Consider the following 21,071-nt stretch of genomic DNA (forward strand, 5'->3'; position numbering starts at 1 on the left):
TCAATATTTATGATTCTAAATCATCATTTCTATAATTTACCTATGTAAATTCTACCAGCCAGCTTAAGACATCAAGTTAAAAGTATGAAATTACTTTGCACTCTTGTAGATAAAATGCAATTTTGCTATCTGTTTTCGAATAGCAAAGTAAGTAAGCCTTTAACAGTTGGTGTGGTGAAAAAGCTTTTTCCCCTCACTAGCTCGGAAACACGAGTTATGTCATTTAATACCAGCAGGTAAAAACGCATTTTATCCACTAGTGGGTAAAGTAATTTGACCTTGAATAAAGTCAAATTAACTGCTTGATCATTTACGTGAAGAGAAGTCTCTTTTGCAGACATCACACAGGGTTACGTGCGCTGCCAAAAAGATTAGCCAAAAAGAAAAACAAAATACACGAGTACGTTTATTGAAACATTTTGCAATTTTAACCAATACTACATTTCTTCGCCAGGAGCAACTTCGGCCTCGATCTCCAGACATATCACTGTCTTCTTCTTGCTAGTGACCACCACTCGCCTCAACACTTTTCCGTACACCCTGCGCGTTTGGAACTCGTGGTCTACCGCGTCGTAATCCACGTTGAATCTATGGGTGCCCTGCAACAAGATAGTGATAGATAGAATGTGTATGGGCCTGCTACGTCTCCCGGGTTCGAATCCCAGTAAGTGCATTTTATTTGTTTGATGAGCTTAGATATTTGTTCCTGAGTCATGGATGTTTTCTATGTATATAAGTATTTGTATATTATATATGTCGTTGTCTGAGTACCTGCAACACAAGCCTTCTTGAGCTTACCGTGGGACTCAGTCAATCTATGTAAGAATGTCCTACAATATTTATTTTACTTATTTATTTATTTTTCAGTGCAGATGGTCGTTTTTTTACGCACTAGTTCGAGAAGTGGTTCATTATATGCCAGGTCGAAACTTCGGAGGCTCATCTGTACTGAAAAACGTCGTACGATACACGTGCGAAAAGGAAATTCGTAACTCGTGTCGATTTAAAACACTCCCTTCGGTCGTGTTTTAATTTATCGCCACTCGTTTCGAACTTTCTTTTTTACGCACTTGTATCGTAATGTACTATAGATAGGATTTCACCGTGGGACTCAGTCAATCTGTGTAAGAATGTCCTATGATATTTATTTTATTTATTTATTTACGATTTCTTAGGCTTGCACGAACCACTTAACTCAGGGTTAGTGGGCTGTCAACTGTCATATTCCATATAAAATGGTGGGTCAACCCTTGGGTTAACCCCTTCGTTTTCGTTGGAGCAAGTGGCCCTTACTGAAGTTAATTGAGGAAGGATAGTAGGGCGGGAAAAGGGCTGGTGGTCTAGCGGTAATGAGCGTGCGACGTTCAATACGGAGGTAGCGGGTTCGAACCCCGGCTCGTATCAATGAGTTTTCGGAACTTATGTGCGAAATGGCATTTGATATTTGCGAGTCTCTTTTCGGTGAAGGAAAACATCGTGAGGAAACCGGACTACGAGTAATCCCAATAAGGCCTAGTTACCCTTCGGGTTGGAAGGTCAGATCGCAGTCGCTTTCGTAAAACTAGCGCCTACGCCAAATCTTAGGATTAGTTGTCAAAGCGGACCCCAGGCTTCCATGAGCCGTTGCAAATGCCGGGATAACGCAAGGAGGATGATGAATCGATGTGGTAATACAGTATTATTCGAGTGTCTGAAATTCCAAAATAATTACCTTCGGAACCACGCAAGTCTGCTTGTTATATCGGACGTGGAAGATACGGGCAAATCTGGCTACGAGCCGATTGTAGCAGTTAATGCCGAACACGCCGTATATCGGCTCCCATTTCCCCTTCACCTGCTGGAAGTCCGTGATGTTCATCTGAAATTTGAATATAATAATCAATAAAAAAAATGCATTCATTTCAGACAAACAAGGTCCATATTTTGTTAGTATAACTTAACATAAAACTATGGTTAACTTAAAAATAATCTTAAATAACTAACTTAGGTACTAGAGATAAGTGGAGAGAGGAAACAGCAACCATATCAGCCACTTAAAACCTCAGAACCCATAAGTATAGGTACAATAAAATAAAACTATGGAAACGGATTAAATCGCGTATAATGAATTTAAAATTCATCCCGACGTTTTGAACTCTTTACAGCGTTTGTGGTCAACGGGTGACTGAGGAAAAATTACAATGTGCAAAACGAACGAACGTCGGGATGAATTTTAAATTCATTTTACGCGATTTAATCCGTTTCCATAGTTTTATTTCATGAGTAACTATCGCGGTAACCGAAGACAATATTATAGGTACAATAAGTTTTTTTGCAAAAATTTCATTTTTGGCACAAGCTTTTATCGCCGACTGTACCTTTCTTTCAACAGTCATCTACTGCTCTTCGAGACGTTTCTAAAAACCCCTTACTCGATGGGATACGACGTTTCATGAGAGAGCTCCTATGACCACCTTTCTGCTCCATCATCAGATCAGCTCCATGATACCATAATATTGCATTGTCACATGATTTACGTATGTGTGAAAAATTTCAACTCAATCAAAAACCGAGAAGTGGGTCAAGCTTAGCTTCTACGTTTTGACGCACACTAACATACTAACAAGGAAAGTTAAATAAAATCTTGTAAAAATTTACTATCATCACATTCTAATAAAGAGTACTATCGTACAGTATGGCCACTCCCGCTCCCCGCTGAAAGTGCCGCCCACCCCCATAGTAGGCACAGCCGACCTGCCATATTTCACGCATACAAGCATAGTACGCGTTCACCTACACGAGCTTAGACTGTGTGCTAGGAACGCGCCTCTTTCATATATTTGATCGCCGGTGTCCGAGGTGTGCTAAGAAGCAAAGAAGATCGCGTATTATCACAGAATCTATAATAGTACAAGTACAGAAGGCTCACTGCTTTGATGTTCACGAAATGCCGCCTTTTTAAATACCTACAAAATTCTTACAAAGAAACGAGCCGCACGTGCGCGGCGTCCGGTGATAGGGTTACCAATGGATCCCAACGAATTAATACTCACATAAAATGTTATACTATTATATTCAAGTCTTGGGTATTTTCTAGTTATATAATTATACTGTATTTATATATTTTTGTTCAAGTTCCAACATCACAAGCCTTATTGAACTTTTCCGTGGGAAGTAGATCTGTGTAAGAATGTCTTATGGTTTGGTATGGTCTATTTTATTTAATATGTCTATTTAAGTAAGTATTATTAGCCATTCCACACGCGGACATCGCTTAAAAACCTGACGACGTAAAATAACAATAGAAAGTGCGAACGTGCATTCCGTGATAACGCGCGCCACCCCTGAGTAGGCCGCGAACTCGCGGCCGCCAGGATGTACTTGTAGCGCGGCGATAGAATCACGGAGTGAGCCGCCCCTGGTATTATAGACTCAAAGTAAAATGTGTAATCACAGTGCATAGACTGCCATCATTCGCCTGTCCTTACGGCCCGGCCACGACATTCGTCTAAGCGCGACAGCGGTGAGCGGCAGCCATACGTGCGAATGAAAGGTCCCATCACTGTGTCTCTCTCCAATGTATGGCCGCCGCTTACCGCTGTCGCGCTTAGACCAATGTCGTGACTGGGCGTTAGTCATTTGGGGTCGGTACAGCATTTTCTTACCTTCCATACCTCTCTATCGCCCGTCATCTCATCATTCAATTCTTTCCGTTTCATACCATCTTTAACAGTCACAGGTTTTTCTCTCCCGTTGCTTCCTTCGACATTCATTCGTAATACCTTTAGGCTCACTTGCACCAACCACTTACAGGGCTAGTGGGCTGTCAACTGTCAAATTCCATATAAAATGGTGGGTTAACCCTTGGGTTAAGTAACCCTCCATTTTCATTTGTGCAAGTGGCCCTTACAGGTACAAAACTTTTACTATAGGACCAGAGATTCACGAGAGGAGATACTTAATATCACATAAAAAATTTGAAGACCACACAGCTTGTGTAGATTTTAAGCATGTACCTACTTTTAACCCTTTAACGGGCAAGACTCAAAAAAATCGTGAGTTCAAACCTCATCGCCATCCTATAGTCCTAAAAATTCTGTACAGGAAAAAAATACAAAAAGATAGTCATACAGGGTGGTCTTTTTTGAGACCAGTGCCCTATAAAGGCTTAAATGAGGTTTATTTAAGGTTTAATAGTAGTGTTACTACTTACTACTCCGGAGGTCGCGGGTTCGAACCTCGGCTCGCACCAATGAGGTTTTCGGAATTTATGTGCGAAATGTCATTTGACATTTGCCAGTCGCTTTTCGGTGAAGGAAAACATCGTGAGGAAACCGGACTAATACCAATAAGGTCTAGTTTACCCTCCGGGTTGGAAGGTCAGATGGCAATAGCTTTCTTTAAAACTAGTGCCTACGCCAAATCTTGGGATTAGCTGTCAAAGCGGACCCCAGGCTCCTATGAGCCGTGGCAAATGCCGGGATAACGCAAATTAAAATATTTTCAAATGAAAATAATTTGATTTGATCTAAGACTCTGCACGGCAGCGCCATCTCTCTTCGCTAGGTCGTAATCACATGTGTTGATTCAGTTAGGAGGTCGAACTAGTTTCGGTTCTACCTCAGAGATGGCCGGGGGCGTCGATAGATTTGTGGGGACCCATCTCACCTTTAGATCAGGATCCTCTTTGAGTGACGTGTAGTTCCCTATAATCGAAGGTCCGGAGGCTCTGTCGCCAGGGTCACCAAGCTCGTACGTTATTTCGGCAGACCTTTCACCTTTGGCCTGGTAAGGAAGATCCGTCTTCTTGCATTTCTGCATTTTTGTTATGATTGTGGAGAAGGGACCCTTGAAATATAAACAGTGTGATTAGGGTTGCAAATAAAAAAAAAACAAATGTTTTTTTTTTCAGAATTATGAAAAAAAACCGGCCAAGAGCGTGTCGGGCCACGCTCAGTGTAGGGTTCCGTAGTTTTCCGTATTTTTCTCAAAAACTACTACACCTATCAAGTTCAAAACAATTTTCCTAGAAAGTCCTTATAAAGATCTACTTTTGTGATTTTTTTCATATTTTTTAAACATAATGTTCAAAAATTAGAGGGGGGGGACGCACTTTTTTTCCTTTAGGAGCGATTATTTCCGAAGATATTAATATTGTCTGCCTTGGGTGAGACTTGAACTCACGGCCTCTGGATCGATACTCCAGCGCTCTGCCAACTGAGCCACCAAGACTTCAACCAAGCCAGCGACATTTTCCACTACCAAGGTCAATGGGACCCGTAGCGACATCTACCGTAAGAGTGTTAAACTTCTTAAACGGCAACCGGAGTTCCAAGTCATATTGGAAATTCACCAGTTACGATGCGCTAACCATGCTAAATTTTAACTTCTGATTAGCAGCAACGTCTGCAATCGATGCCACTAGGCTTAGAATAAATTTAAAAGTGGAAAATGTCTGCCTTGGGTGAGACTTTAGGCCAGAGGCCGTGAGTTCAAGTCTCACCCAATTTATTCTAAGCCTAGTGGCATCGATTGCAGACGTTTCTGCTAATCAGAAGTTAAAAGATATTAATATTATCAAAAAACCATCTTAGTAAACCCTTATTCATTTTTAAATACCTATCCAACAATATATCACACGTTGGGGTTGGAATGAAAAAACATATCATCCCCCACTTTACATGTAGGGGGGGTACTCTAATAAAACATTTTTTTCCATTTTTTCTTTTTGCACTTTGTAGACGTGATTAATATACATATTGGTACCAAATTTCAGCTTTCTAGTGCTTACGGTTACTGAGATTATCCGCGGACGGACGGACGGACGGACGGACGGACGGACGGACGGACGGACAGACAGACAGACAGACATGGCGAAACTATAAGGGTTCCTATTTGACTACGGAACCCTAAAAACATTAAAACAAACCAAGCACCATTGTTTTTTTTTCAAATATGTTTTTTTTTCAGATGAACAAATAATTCGACAATAACGGTTTTTTGTGAGTTGTAACGTGTTTCAATAATAATAACGTACATTTTAATTCGATTAACGCCAACCCATTAGAAACTTGTACGATCCCTTTTGCTGTGTATATACAGAAAAAAAGAGTGTACTATAAACATGGATATCAGAGGTGATACATTATTATTATGAACAAAAAAAACACACAACAATGACTTTTATATAACTTTAACTAAACAATTTAATAATATAATTATGTACAAGAAGAAGAAGACGTTAAATAAAAGTACTTACACCTTTTGCGTTTGCCCTGTCGTCTGCATCATCCCCTAGCACTATGACATAAACACCACAGAATAATAACAAACTTAAAAACCGAAACATTTTTTTTTTCTGTAGGTGAATTTTTTTACTAAATTTACTTTAAAATGTTAACATGTCACGCTTAAGTTTAAATACAAAACCTTCTGAGGGAAAAAGTTTATTTCAGTATCTTTTTGAGTTCTAATCAGCCTTTGTTATTCTATCGGTTTATATACAATACTCGTTGAAAATACAATTGGTTAAAATCGGATAAAAACCGGTATGAAATTTATTCCTTCGGGCGCAGTACACTATTTGGATAAACTTTATCACATCGGCCCGTCCCTATCGCACATACAAATAGTGCGAAAAGGACGACCTGACGTTACATGTTTATCACGCAACCGTGCTTGCCTGCCTGGTGTAATAAAGAATAATGAGTTGCAGTTGATATCTTTTTTTTATTTATTGAATGCATCCGTTTCCGGTGATATGAAAACAAGTTTTGGTTAATTATTCAACATTAGAAGATGTTTTTTTTTAATTGTGGGTTTACAGTAGATATATGTATGCTTACAGATATTAGTCGTTTTCACATTATCCGATCCGATATCGGATGTCGGAAGGATTTCAATGGCAAAAATCCAAGATGGCGCCTGTAATGTATGGGATATCGGTCCGACATCCGATATCGGATCAGGTAATGCAAAAAACGCACATACACCTGATACATACAAAATACCTACTTACATTTTTTTTTTAAATATAAATGAAATGGGCTTACTCTTGGCCACAGACTAGCCAAAGGCAAAGACGTGGCCTACGATGGAGTGAGCTCGCCCAGAAGATGCCTGTTCACTCATGATTTGAAGGTTGCCGGGTTATATAAGTAGGTATGTACCAAAGTGAAGGATGAAATAAGTGTGATTTTGGTAAATAAATCTTAAATTACAGATGTAATGCGAAAAGAGTTGCCTTCGTATTGTTTCGGAAACGTACGAACGTGTCATGATATTTCAGTCAGTCTCAGTACAAGATGTACTGACATTGAGTGAGGCATGAAAAATACGAACGTTTCCGGAAAAATACGAAGGAAACCCTTTTCGCACTACATCTGTACAAATCCATACTAATATTATAAATGGAAAGTGTGTGTCTGTTTGTTTGTCCGTCTTTCACGGCGAAACAATAGTTGAAGAGATGGAAAGCGACATAGGCTACTTTTTATCTCTTTCTAACCCCCCACTTCGCTAAAATGGAGGGTGGAAATTTGTATGGAGAATTCCGCATATTTCATAACGCGAGGAAAGCCGCCAGTAAAAGCTATTAAAAAATAATAAAGTCAAACACACACACATAAAGTTTAACACTCTTACGGTAGATGTCGCTACGGGTCCCATTGACCTTAGTAGTGGAAAATTTCGCTGGCTTGGTTGAAGTCTTGGTGGCTCAGTTGGCAGAGCGCTGGAATATTGATCCAGAGGCCGTGAGTTCAAGTCTCACCCAAGGCAGACATTTTCCACTTTTAAATTTATTCTAAGCCTAGTGGCATCGATTGCAGACGTTTCTGCTAATCAGAAGTTAAAAATAATAAAGTCGTTAAAGTTGTATGTTCGGATTAAATTTTTGACAAGCAGAAATTTATAATCGATGTTAGCTTAGAATAAATAAATAAATAAATAAATAAATATTGGGGACACCTTACACAGATCAACTTAGCCCCAAACTAAGCAAAGCTTGTACTATGGGTGCTAAGCGACGATATACATACTTAAATAGATAAATACGTACTTATATACATAGAAAACATCCATGACTCAGGAACAAATATCAGTGCTCATCACACAAATAAATGCCCTTACCGGGATTCGAACCCAGGACCGCGGCTTAGCAGGCAGGGTCACTACCGACTGCGCCAGAACGGTCGTCGAATTTTAAAAGTGGAATTTTTATTGCCTGGGGGGGGGGGGGAGACTAGAACGCACAGCCTCTGGAGTATTGATCCATAATAATGCCTGCCTGAAATTCCGTTTCCTCAACTTTGTTTACAGGTCATATCATTAATAATTATGTGATCAGTCATCATCCTCCTTAATCCTTAATCCCAAAATTTGGCGTAGGCACTAGTTTTACGAGCGACTGCTATTTGACCTTTCAACCCAAAGGGTCACTAGGCCTTATTGGAATTAGTCCGGTTTGCTCACGACGTTTTGCTTCACCGAAAAGCGGATGGAGAATATCAAATGACATTTCGCGCATAAGTTCCGAAAAACTCATTATTCTGTGATCACTAAAAATAAAACATAGCCACCCCACTAATAAATTATTGGGAACGTTAAACCCAGCAATTCCTACTCAGGGTGGCTAGCCGAATGGCACAATCGCTCACGAAACGCTCACGAAACGAAGCGCTAGTAGATATCTATCTCTATCGCGCTTGCGTATTGGCGCGACAGAGCCAGCGGCGTATCGCTTTCGTTTGGCGTCGGAGAAATGCCATTCGGCTACGGGGCCAGGCGTACCGTAGCCGAATGGCATTTCTGCGACGCGAAACGAAAACGAAACGCCGCGAAAGTTAGCGATAGAGATATCTACGAGCGTTTCGTTTCGTGAGCGTTTGTGCCATTCGGCTATACCCAGCTCAGTTTGTTGCAAGTAGATTATCTACGGGTTATTTAGTGGTTCGGAATTCGGATCAATGAGGCTCTGCTAACGGTTCCAATTTCATTCAACATGAACAAATGAACGGCAAAATTTACTCTTTTTCATCGATATTTGAACAATGCCATACAATAGTTTTTTCCCCTCACTAGCTCGGAAACACGTGTTTTGTCCTTTGATACCAGCGGGTAAAAACGCATTTTATCCACTAGTGGGTAAAGTAATTTGACCTTAAATAAAGTCAAATTAACTGTTTAAAAATTGATAAAAGTAGGTGAATCTAATAATAAAGATGATTTACCACCTGTGGAACTACTGGAAGCAGTGATAAACGCATTTTTTGCGTTATAGTTTCCTCGCTATAGTGAGGGGAAAAGTTTTGTGTTACACTCGGGTGCGAATGTATTTTACTTCTCGTGTGTTAAAAAAACTCGCAAGTTCAGGATTTTATTCTCGAACCACTCGCTTCGCTCGTGGTTCAACTATAGGATCCTTTCACTTGCTCGTTTTTCAATTCCACACTCTGCGTTAAAATACAAGTTTGCCCCCTTGTATAACAAATAACTATTCTCCGTCCATAAACGTGTCTTTTGACACTTTTTTTATTAGGTAGAAGGAAAACGAGCAGACAGATTGCTGGTTGGTAAGCGATTACAGCCGCCCATGGACACCCGAAACATCAGAGGGGTTGGGGATGCGTTACCGGCCTTTTAGGTGGACACTTTTTCTTCCTTCATTATTTCGTTCCGGAAATACTGCAGTCAGGTTGATTACCTACACAGTTTAGCCACATCTCGGACACTGGCGATCAAATATATGAAAGAGCCGCGTTCCTAGCACACAGTCTAAGCTCGTGTAGGTGAACGCGTACTATGCTTGTATGAGTGAGATATGACAGGTTGACTGTTCGCGTTTTTGACAGACGGTAACTGTGAGGTGACCGAGAGATCCCACCGCTGTCACCATGTAGTGAATGAAAGAAGTATTCATAGCAACTGATTTATTATTAGTTGAGTTAGTTGGTGAGGCATGCCGCCTATTCGTCCCGGACGGGCGTGCACGGTTCCGCGCCGACCGCCTGCGCCTCTTCGCGGTCCCTCCCGCTCGCACGGTCTCGCGGCGCAACTCACCAGTTTGCCGAGCGATGAACGCGCTCAATAAGCTCGGTGCTGTGCAGCACTCATGTGATGTGTTTGCGGATGGCTGGACGGTTGTTGAGAGTGAATGTTTGAAGATATGCGAAAGTCTGACCTAATATTAATTTACTGTGCTTTTATTTTATTTTTATTATTATTATTTTACATGTTCGTCGTACTGAATTCTATTTAAATGTATTTATCATTAATGTTATTTTGTCAAATAAGCTGTATGTACTTTACTTTAAGAAATGTAATGATTTAGGTCTCCTGTAATGTTACATTTTTATATTTTATTAAATAAATTGAAATTGAAATTGAAATTATCCATCTACCCGCCAGTACATAAATGTATATCTTGGTATGAATACCCACACAACAGGGGTGGGCGGCACTTTCAGCGCGGTGCGGGAGTGGCCATACTGTACGATAGTACTCTTTATTATACTGTGCTTTAGCTGTGGGTGGCAGGAATTTTCTGGAGAAACGCACAGCTAAGGACTGCCAGCCATCTTATTGATGAAGATAGAAATGTTGTCGACTATTTTATCACATATTTTGTGCTTCAAATATATTTGAGCAAATCGATCGGTCCGATATGAGATCTGGCCCCGTAGCCGAATGGCATTTCTCCGACGCCAAACGAAAGCGATACGCCGCTGGCTCTGTCGCGCCAATACGCAAGCGCGATAGAGATAGATATCTACTAGCGCTTCGTTTCGTGAGCGTTTCGTGAGCGATTGTGCCATTCGGCTAGCCACCCTGGGTACGTAGCTGAATGGCACAAACGCTCACGAAACGAAACGCTCGCAGATATCTATCTCTATCGCTCTTGCGTATTGGCGCGACAGAGCCAGACTACCTTTCGCGGCCTTTTTTTTCCTTTCGTGTCGCAGAAATGCCATTCGGCTATGGCACCTGATGATGATAAAAGATACCTACTCTGATTATTACAATCACAATAATACATAACGTGATAAATTAAAAATACATGATCTGTGTGCCTAGCCCAATGCACAAACGCTCGCGAAACGCTCACGATAATATCTCTTTCGTAGCTATCTATCTCTATCGCTCTTGCTTATTGGCGCGACAGAGCCGGACTACCTTTCGCGGCGTTTCGTTTTCGTTTCGCGTCGATAATACTTACCTCTCTCAAAATGTATAGGTACCAAAGACATATACAACTCCGTATAGACAGATAAAGTCTAAGAAAAAAACCGGCCAAGAGCGTGTCGGGCCACGCTCAGTATAGGGTTCCGTAGTTTTTCGTATTTTTCTCAAAAACTACTGAACCTATCAAGTTCAAAACAATTTTCCTAGAAAGTCTTTACAAAGTTCTACTTTGGTGATTTTTTTCATATTTTTTAAACATATGGTTCAAAAGTTAGAGGGGGGGGACGCACTTTTTTTTCCTTTAAGAGCGATTATTTCCGAAAGTATTAACATTATCAAAAAATGATTTTAGTAAACCCTTATTCATTTTTAAATACCTATCCAACAATATATCACACGTTGGGGTTGGAATGAAAAAATATCAGCCCCCACTTTGCATGTAGGGGGGTACCCTAATAAAAAAAAATTCCCATTTTTTATTTTTGCACTTTGTTGGCGTGATTGATATACATATTGGTACCAAATTTCAGCTTTCTAGTGCTAACGGTTACTGAGATTATCCGCGGACGGACGGACGGACGGACGGACGGACGGACGGACGGACGGACGGACGGACGGACGGACGGACGGACAGACAGACATGGCGAAACTATAAGGGTTCCTAGTTGACTACGGAACCCTAAAAACGTACCTCAGTACCATACCGAAAAAGGTACGGTGGCCTAGATGGCATTACACCTTTGGGGTTCGCTCAGCTAGATGGCGCTAATATTAATATTTGGCATTTTAAAACATATCAAGCTAAGAATATGGGCCAAATTGTCAAAATTGAGGTTCAAAAGTTTTAAGCCTTTGTCAAGAAATGGCAGTCTATGCACTGTGATTACACATTTTACTTCGACGGTAACTCTCTATAATACTCGATCCTCTTTGATAGTTACTTTTAATGGCAATGAGTCGTCGAAATTGTACATGTGTTCTACTTATACATGTCTATAAGAGTACCTAGCTACAGTATAGTTACCCCTAAATTAAATAAATACTGCAACATGGATCCATTAATGTTCCAATTCTGTCTACGTCGTAGTTATTGTGCGTTCAGCGTTCATCAGCAGGATTAGTTCCCGGCAGTGTAGCTGTGCGCGGCACCAACGTTTCGTATTTCATTGCAATCCACATTGACTACAATAAACAGTAGGTCGGGCCATTTTTTTCAAAGTTGTCCACCCCACTTTTTTTGTAACATGGGTATTTTTTACGCGGTTCATTCTCAGAATCGTGAGGTCTTTCGATCCTGATAGGAGAAAAAAATGTCCCAAGAATTCCATACATTTTTCAAACCTTCCATTTTCATTCCGTTACCGCCATACAAAATGTATGAAAAAAATGGTAACGGAATGGGAAAAAACCTTGGGACACTTTTTTTCTTCTATTAGGTTTGAAAGAGCTCGCGATTCAGAGTGGAAACCACATATAAATTTCCAAATCCAAAAAAGAAGTGGGGTGGACAACTTTGAAAAAAAAATGGCCCAGACACGTGACAAATTAAAATAGGAAGCAAAGATGAAGAAGGGACGACCACAGAAAGCGTCCATGAGCCAAATTAATGAAAAACTCAACGTCGTGTCGTATCAAGCAGTCAAATTGAAGGCAAAAGACCGACGCACATGGAAATTGCTCCACTGACAAGAGTTTTACTCTTAAATACTTGATGATGACGGTAACCATTACTAAAAATTTGGCAGTGTCTTGATATTTACAGAAATTTGTAGTAAGGCTGTTATATAATTCGATGTACCTGAGCAATTCCCGTAAATCCCGTTACGTTTGTACATTTGGATCACGTCTCCGATTTGGACAAAAATTGGTAGGCTGATAGAGCCCATGATGCTGAGCAAGATCCACTAGGTTTCCCAAAATGTCCTAGGTTGATTGTATGAAACTTTCCTATTTTGTTACCGAAAATGTACAGAAATCTGGTAACAAAAAAGGAAGGTTTCATACAAACTACATGGGACATTTTGGGAAACCTAGTGGATCTTGCTCAGCATCATGGACTCTATCAGCCTACCAATTTTTATCAAAATCGGAGACGTGATCCAAATGTACAAACTTAACGGGAATTGCTCACCTACATTCAGTGTCATCAGCAAAATTATTTACCGGCGATGTCGCTGTGCCCGGCACCAACGAATCCTATTTCATTGCATTATTCTACATTTATCGACAAAGGTAGCATTTATTGTCCAGATAAATTTAATCAATGCTTCACTGCCGTATGTAGCCAAATATTGCAATTAAAATTCCCATCAAAATCATTTTGATTGACGCCAAGCGCGCTTAATCGTTTTGCGACTGAGTTCGTATGAGATGTCTAAAGCTCGAGTTTCCTACGACACGTAGGTACCAGTGGCGGAGCGTTGATACAACTCGATTCCCAACGGGTTCCCTAAAATTCTCTCGTATCTGTAGAAGTCCATACAAAACAGATGGCAAAAACCCCTCCGGCTTTACCAACGAAAATTTTCACGCCCCGCCACTGGTAGGTACTCACCTAAAGTACGAAGTATGGAGTATCAAAGCTTTATAATCCATACTATCCATACTAATATTATAAATGCGAAAGTAACTCTGTCTGTCTGTCTGTTACGCTTTCCCGCTTAAACCACGCAACCGATTTTGATGAAATTTGGAACAGACAATCTTTAGACCCTGAGACAGAACATAGGCTACTTTTTATTTCGAAAAAAAGGGATGAAGGGGTTGAAAAAGAGGTTGAATGTTTGTATGGGATTTCTTAATTTTAAAAGATAAAACCATGAAACTTTATATTTTAGCACTTGATAAGAAATCATTGAACATCTTGATAACGGATATGGATAGGGATAGGGATAGGGATAGGGATAGGGATAGGGATAGGGATAGGGATAGGGATAGGGATAGGGATAGGGATAGGGATAGGGATAGGGATAGGGATAGGGATAGGGATAGGGATAGGGATAGGGATAGGGATAGGGATAGGGATAGGGATAGGGATAGGGATAGGGATAGGGATAGGGATAGGGATAGGGATAGGGATAGGGATAGGGATAGGGATAGGGATAGGGATAGGGATAGGGATAGGGATAGGGATAGGGATAGGGATAGGGATAGGGATAGGGATAGGGATAGGGATAGGGATAGGATAGGGATAGGGATAGGGATAGGGATAGGGATAGGGATAGGGATAGGGATAGGGATAGGGATAGGGATAGGGATAGGGATAGGGATAGGGATAGGGATAGGGATAGGGATAGGGATAGGGATAGGGATAGGGATAGGGATAGGGATAGGGATAGGGATAGGGATAGGGATAGGGATAGGGATAGGGATAGGGATAGGGATAGGGATAGGGATAGGGATAGGGATAGGGATAGGGATAGGGATAGGGATAGGGATAGGGATAGGGATAGGGATAGGGATAGGGATAGGGATAGGGATAGGGATAGGGATAGGGATAGGGATAGGGATAGGGATAGGGATAGGGATAGGGATAGGGATAGGGATAGGGATAGGGATAGGGATAGGGATAGGGATAGGGATAGGGATAGGGATAGGGATAGGGATAGGGATAGGGATAGGGATAGGGATAGGGATAGCGATAGCGATAGGGATAGCGATAGGGATAGCGATAGGGATAGCGATAGGGATAGCGATAGGGATAGCGATAGGGATAGCGATAGCGATAGCGATAGCGATAGCGATAGCGATAGCGATAGCGATAGCGATAGCGATAGCGATAGCGATAGCGATAGCGATAGCGATAGCGATAGCGATAGCGATAGCGATAGCGATAGCGATAGCGATAGCGACAGCGACAGCGACAGCGATAGCGACAGCGATAGCGACAGCGATAGCGACAGCGATAGCGACAGCGACAGCGACAGCGACAGCGACAGCGACAGCGACAGCGACAGCGATAGCGATAGCGATACGGATACGGATACGGATACGGATAATATGGATATCGTGAGAGGGATACGGATAATTGGTCGGCGGTCTCTTACAATCAATGTGCTCTAAGACGATCGTTGTTTGCTTGCTTGAAGATTACGTTTGCGATAAGTATAAGCAAAATGTAAAAAAATTTAAGGGGTAATAGAAAAAAGTACTTTTTACCCACCGATCATAGTGTCGAAATACGGGCTATGTGGGATGTTTATAAAGGTTTCCCCAGCGTATATAGAATTACCTACGCTGTGGTCGATGTGTAATATTTCTACAATCATTGCAAGCAAAAGTATTATGTGCAATCGAAATAATCGCAGATAAATATACCTACAAAGAAACCTAAGGATACAAATGAAAATCTTAATGAATACTTTTATTACGCGGGCGAAGCCGCGGGTAAAAGCTAGTCCATAATAAAGTTAGTCTGGCTCTGTCGCGCCAATACGCACGAGCGATAGAGATAGATATCTACGAGCGTTTCGTTTCGTGAGCGTTTGTGCCATTCGGCTATACCCAGCTCAGTTTGTTGCAAGTAGATTATCTACGGGTTATTTAGTGGTTCGGAATTCGGATCAATGAGGCTCTGCTAACGGTTCCAATTTCATTCAACATGAACAAATGAACGGCAAAATTAACTCTTTTTCATCGATATTTGAACAATGCCATACAATAGCTTTTTCCCCTCACTAGCTCGGAAACACGTGTTTTGTCCTTTAATACCAGCGGGTAAAAACGCATTTTATCCACTAGTGGGTAAAGTAAAAGTCAAATTAACTGTTTAAAAATTGATAAAAGTAGGTGAATCTAATAATAAAGATGATTTACCACCTGTGGAACTACTGGAAGCAGTGATAAACGCATTTTTTGCGTTATAGTTTCCTCGCTATAGTGAGGGGAAAAGTTTTGTGTTACACTCGGGTGCGAATGTATTTTACTTCTCGTGTGTTAAAAAAACTCGCAAGTTCAGGATTTTATTCTCGAACCACTCGCTTCGCTCGTGGTTCAACTATAGAATCCTTTCACTTGCTCGTTTTTCAATTCCACACTCGGCGTTAAAATACAAGTTTGCCCCCTTGTATAACAAATAACTATTCTCAGTCCATAAACGTGTCTTTTGACACTTTTTTTATTAGGTAGAAGGAAAACGAGCAGACAGATTGCTGGTTGGTAAGCGATTACAGCCGCCCATGGACACCCGAAACATCAGAGGGGTTGGGGATGCGTTACCGGCCTTTTAGGTGGACACTCTTTCTTCTTTCATTATTTCGTTCCGGAAATACTGCAGTCAGGTTGATTACCTACACACACAGAGAACCTCCTATAGAGTAGAAATCTTGTATATTTTGTTCGCGATACGAGTCACCAGTGTTTGGGGTGCGAGGAGCGGGCGGGGAATGTGTTAAGCGCGCTGTGATTGGCCGTTTCAAGGACGGCGGGCAGTCGCGCCAGATGAAAAGGGACAGAAGTATGACTGTCCCTCTACTGACGCGTAAGTGGCCAATGTAAGTTGACCTATGCCGGCTCTGAATAAATTATAAATATGACTTATTTGTGGAATGTAATGCCGTCTGTTTTTAAATTTGAGCTTCTTGTTACCTTTCCACACCATTTCACACTACAGGTGGACATCTTTAAGGCATCAAAATACCCTTTTCCAATTTTTTAGTGCGAAAAACACGCGCTGCTTTCGGGTCTGTTACTTGGTCGATACTGATCGGGCACGGCGAGCGCCCGCGCTTATATCAGTGCAAATACTAGGAAGGCTGGCGACCGCGAGTCGTCTTGTAATGGATGTCTATAGGGGTTGGTCTGTGCCTACACAGTTTAGCCACATCTCGGACACTGGCGATCAAATATATGAAAGAGCCGCGTTCCTAGCACACAGTCTAAGCTCGTGTAGGTGAACGCGTACTATGCTTGTATGAGTGAGATATGACAGGTTCACTGTTCGCGTTTTTGACAGACGGTAACTGTGAGGTGACCGAGAGGGGGTGGGCGGCACTTTCAGCGCGGTGCGGGAGTGGCCATACTGTACGATAGTACTCTTTATTATACTGTGCTTTAGCTGTGGGTGGCAGGAATTTTCTGGAGAAACGCACAGCTAAGGACTGCCAGCCATCTTATTGATGAAGATAGAAATGTTGTCGACTATTTTATCACATATTTTGTGCTTCAAATATATTTGAGCAAATCGATCGGTCCGATATGAGATCTGGGTACGTAGCCGAATGGCACAAACGCTCACGAAACGAAACGCTCGCAGATATCTATCTCTATCGCTCTTGCGTATTGGCGCGACAGAGCCACACTACCTTTCGCGGCGTTTCGTTTTCCTTTCGTGTCGCAGAAATGCCATTCGGCTACGGCACCTGATGCTGATAAAAGATACCTACTCTGATTATTACAATCACGATAATACATAACGTGATAAATTAAAAATACATGATCTGTGTGCCTAGCCCAATGCACAAACGCTCGCGAAACGCTCACGATAATATCTCTTTCGTAGCTATCTATCTCTATCGCTCTTGCTTATTGGCGCGACAGAGCCGGACTACCTTTCGCGGCGTTTCGTTTTCGTTTCGCGTCGATAATACTTACCTCTCTCAAAATGTATAGGTACCAAAGACATATACAACTCCGTATAGACAGATAAAGTCTAAGAAAAAAACGTACCTCAGTACCATTCATACCGAAAAAGGTACGGTGGCCTAGATGGCATTACACCTTTGGGGTTCGCTCAGCTAGATGGCGCTAATATTAATATTTGGCATTTTAAAACATATCAAGCTAAGATTATGGGCCAAATTGTCAAAATTGAGGTTCAAAAGTTTTAAGCCTTTGTCAAGAGATGGCAGTCTATGCACTGTGATTACACATTTTACTTCGACGGTAACTCTCTATAATACTCGATCCTCTTTGATAGTTACTTTTAATGGCAATGAGTCGTCGAAATTGTACATATGTTCTACTTATACATGTCTATAAGAGTACCTAGCTACAGTATAGTTACCCCTAAATTAAATAAATACTGCAACATGGATCCATTAATGTTCCAATTCTGTCTACGTCGTAGTTATTGTGCGTTCAGCGTTCATCAGCAGGATTAGTTCCCGGCAGTGTAGCTGTTCGCGGCACCAACGTTTCGTATTTCATTGCAATCCACATTGGCTACAATAAACAGTAGGTCGGGCCATTTTTTTCATAGTTGTCTACCCCACTTTTTTTGTAACATGGGTATTTTTTACGCGGTTCATTCTCAGAATCGTGAGGTCTTTCGATCCTGATAGGAGAAAAAAATGTCCCAAGAATTCCATACATTTTTCAAACCTTCCATTTTCATTCCGTTACCGCCATACAAAATGTATGAAAAAAATGGTAACGGAATGGGAAAAAACCTTGGGACACTTTTTTCCTTCTATTAAGATTGAAAGAGCTCGCGATTCAGAGTGGAAACCACATATAAATTTCCAAATCCAAAAAAGAAGTGGGGTGGACAACTTTGAAAAAAAAATGGCCCAGACACGTGACAAATTAAAATAGGAAGCAAAGATGAAGAAGGGACGACCACGGAAAGCGTCCATGAGCCAAATTAATGAAAAACTCAACGTCGTGTCGTATCAAGCAGTCAAATTGAAGGCAAAAGACCGACGCACATGGAAATTGCTCCACTGACAAGAGTTTTACTCTTACATACTTGATGATGACGGCAACCATTACTAAAAATTTGGCAGTGTCTTGATATTTACAGAAATTTGTAGTAAGGCTGTTATATACTAATTTTACTTTACTTTACTTTTAGTTTACTAAGTAGTCCTTAAGATTATTGCCATGCCCTAACAGGGTATCATGTACCTACCTTATAATATTTGAATACCATCCTATGTAAAATGAACATGATTGCAATAAAGAATGATATATATGATATATATATGATATATGATATATATGATATATAATTCGATGTACCTGAGCAATTCCCGTAAATCCCGTTACGTTTGTACATTTGGATCACGTCTCCGATTTGGACAAAAATTGGTAGGCTGATAGAGTCCATGATGCTGAGCAAGATCCACTAGGTTTCCCAAAATGTCCCATGTAGTTTGTTGTCCTTCCTTTTTTGTTACCAGATTTCTGTACATTTTCGGTAACAGAATAGGAAAGTTTCATACAATCAACCTAGGACATTTTGGGAAACCTAGTGGATCTTGCTCAGAGACGTGATCCAAATGTACAAACTTAACGGGAATTGCTCACCTACGTTCAGTGTCATCAGCAAAATTATTTACCGGCGATGTCGCTGTGCCCGGCACCAACGAATCCTATTTCATTGTATTATTCTACATTTATCGACAAAGGTAGCATTTATTGTCCAGATAAATTTAATCAATGCTTCACTGCCGTATGTAGCCAAATATTGCAATTAAAATTCCCATCAAAATCATTTTGATTGACGCCAAGCGCGCTTAATCGTTTTGCGACTGAGTTCGTATGAGATGTCTAAAGCTCGAGTTTCCTACGACACGTAGGTACACCTAAAGTACGAAGTATGGAGTATCAAAGCTTTATAATCCATAATAAGAAATAATATCATTGTATAATGTATCCTAAAAATGCACGCCTACTGGACTTGTCACTATTACACCGAACAAAAGGATTAGGCCCACTGAACTCGTTAACAGAAATTCGAGCTCCGCTCCCGAATCCACGAGGCAGGCGATTTGTACGTAATTTTGTAAACAATACGGCTTTCCGGAATATACGTATCTGTGTTCACCAGACTACACAGATACGGCAATAAAGTACTTATAAAGAACGCATGATCCCTAGACATATGTACGATTTTACTGAAAAATTAGTTTAGAGGCTGGCAACCTGTCACTGCAATGTCACAGTTTCGTTTTCTTTCAACCCCTTATTTGCCAAGAGTGGCACTGAAGCTTTAGTAGATTCATGTGTTCTGCCTACCCCTTTATGGGATACAGGCGTGATTGTATGTATGTATGTATGTAGTTTTTTCGCAAAAAAAAAAATTTAACACCCGACGCAAAAACGACGGGGTGTTATAAGTTTGACGTGCCTGTCTGTCTGTCTGTTTGTGTGTCTGTCTGTGGCATCGTAGCTCCCGAACGGATGAACCGATTTAGATTAAGTTTTTTTTTGTCTGAAAGCCGAGTTAGTCGGGAGTGTTCTTAGCCATGTTTCATGAAAATCGGTCTACTATGTCGCTGTCGGGGGTTTTCCAAAATTTTAGCTTAGAAGTTAGGTTATTGGCACAAGCTTTTATTACCAACTGTGCTTTCCTTCCCGGTCCCGGGTTCGAATCCCGGTAAGGGCATTTATTTGTGTGATGAGCACAGATATTTGTTCCTGAGTCATGGATGTTTTCTACGTATATAAGTATTTATAAATATTATATATATCGTTGTCTGAGTACCCACAACACAGGCCTTCTTGAGCTTACCGTGGGCCTCAGTCAATCTGTGTAAGAATGACATATTTATTTATCTATTTTTATCTATTTTTTTTTTATCCTTTCATTAGTCATCTACTGCTGTCCGAGATGTCTCTGAAAACCGATGGGGATACGACATTTCATTACAAAGTTCCTGTGACCACCTTTCTGCTCCATCATAATATCCATGATACCATAATATTTCAATGTCAGGTGATTTACATACCTATGTGTGGAAAATTTCAGCTCAATCAGAAACCGGGAAGTAGGTCTGGACCATGGGCAGAAATGTGCCCACCCACCAACAGAAATGAAACATGTCTCATTTAATAGATCTTAGCAACCTGATGATTTTTTACTATGACGAGGATCGCCATATGTATGGGGTTTTCTTGGTGGTGTTTTGTTTTTATATATTTTTTGCTCATTTCATTGAAAAAGTTTGTTTTTTTATCATACTAGTTGA

At 40.9% G+C, this 21,071-nt stretch overlaps 1 protein-coding gene across 1 annotated transcript; it reads right to left on the bottom strand.

Annotated features, from left to right (window-relative positions):
* Nucleotides 1-393: 393 nt before the first annotated feature.
* Nucleotides 394-6,442, bottom strand: LOC125236553. The gene is made up of 4 exons (XM_048143394.1): nt 6,239-6,442; nt 4,648-4,827; nt 1,712-1,858; nt 394-599 (listed from the first exon to the last, which is right to left on the bottom strand). Exons 1-4 carry the CDS (start codon nt 6,326-6,328, stop codon nt 438-440), a joined length of 579 nt encoding a protein of 192 aa, XP_047999351.1. The 5' UTR covers nt 6,329-6,442; the 3' UTR covers nt 394-437.
* Between the last annotated feature and the right edge of the window lie 14,629 nt (nt 6,443-21,071).

This window comes from Leguminivora glycinivorella, chromosome 19 (genome assembly GCF_023078275.1).
Source record: "Leguminivora glycinivorella isolate SPB_JAAS2020 chromosome 19, LegGlyc_1.1, whole genome shotgun sequence".
Taxonomy (NCBI): Eukaryota; Metazoa; Arthropoda; class Insecta; order Lepidoptera; family Tortricidae; genus Leguminivora; species Leguminivora glycinivorella.

Coding starts and splice junctions, on each gene's coding strand:
- LOC125236553 (XM_048143394.1), bottom strand. CDS start 6,328: ATGTTTCGGTTTTTAAGTTTGTTATTATTCTGTGGTGTTTATGTCATA. Junction 4,828..6,238: donor ACAGGGCAAACGCAAAAGGT/GTAAGTACTTTT, acceptor TTATATTTCAAG/GGTCCCTTCTCCACAATCAT. Junction 1,859..4,647: donor AAGAGGATCCTGATCTAAAG/GTGAGATGGGTC, acceptor TTCAAATTTCAG/ATGAACATCACGGACTTCCA.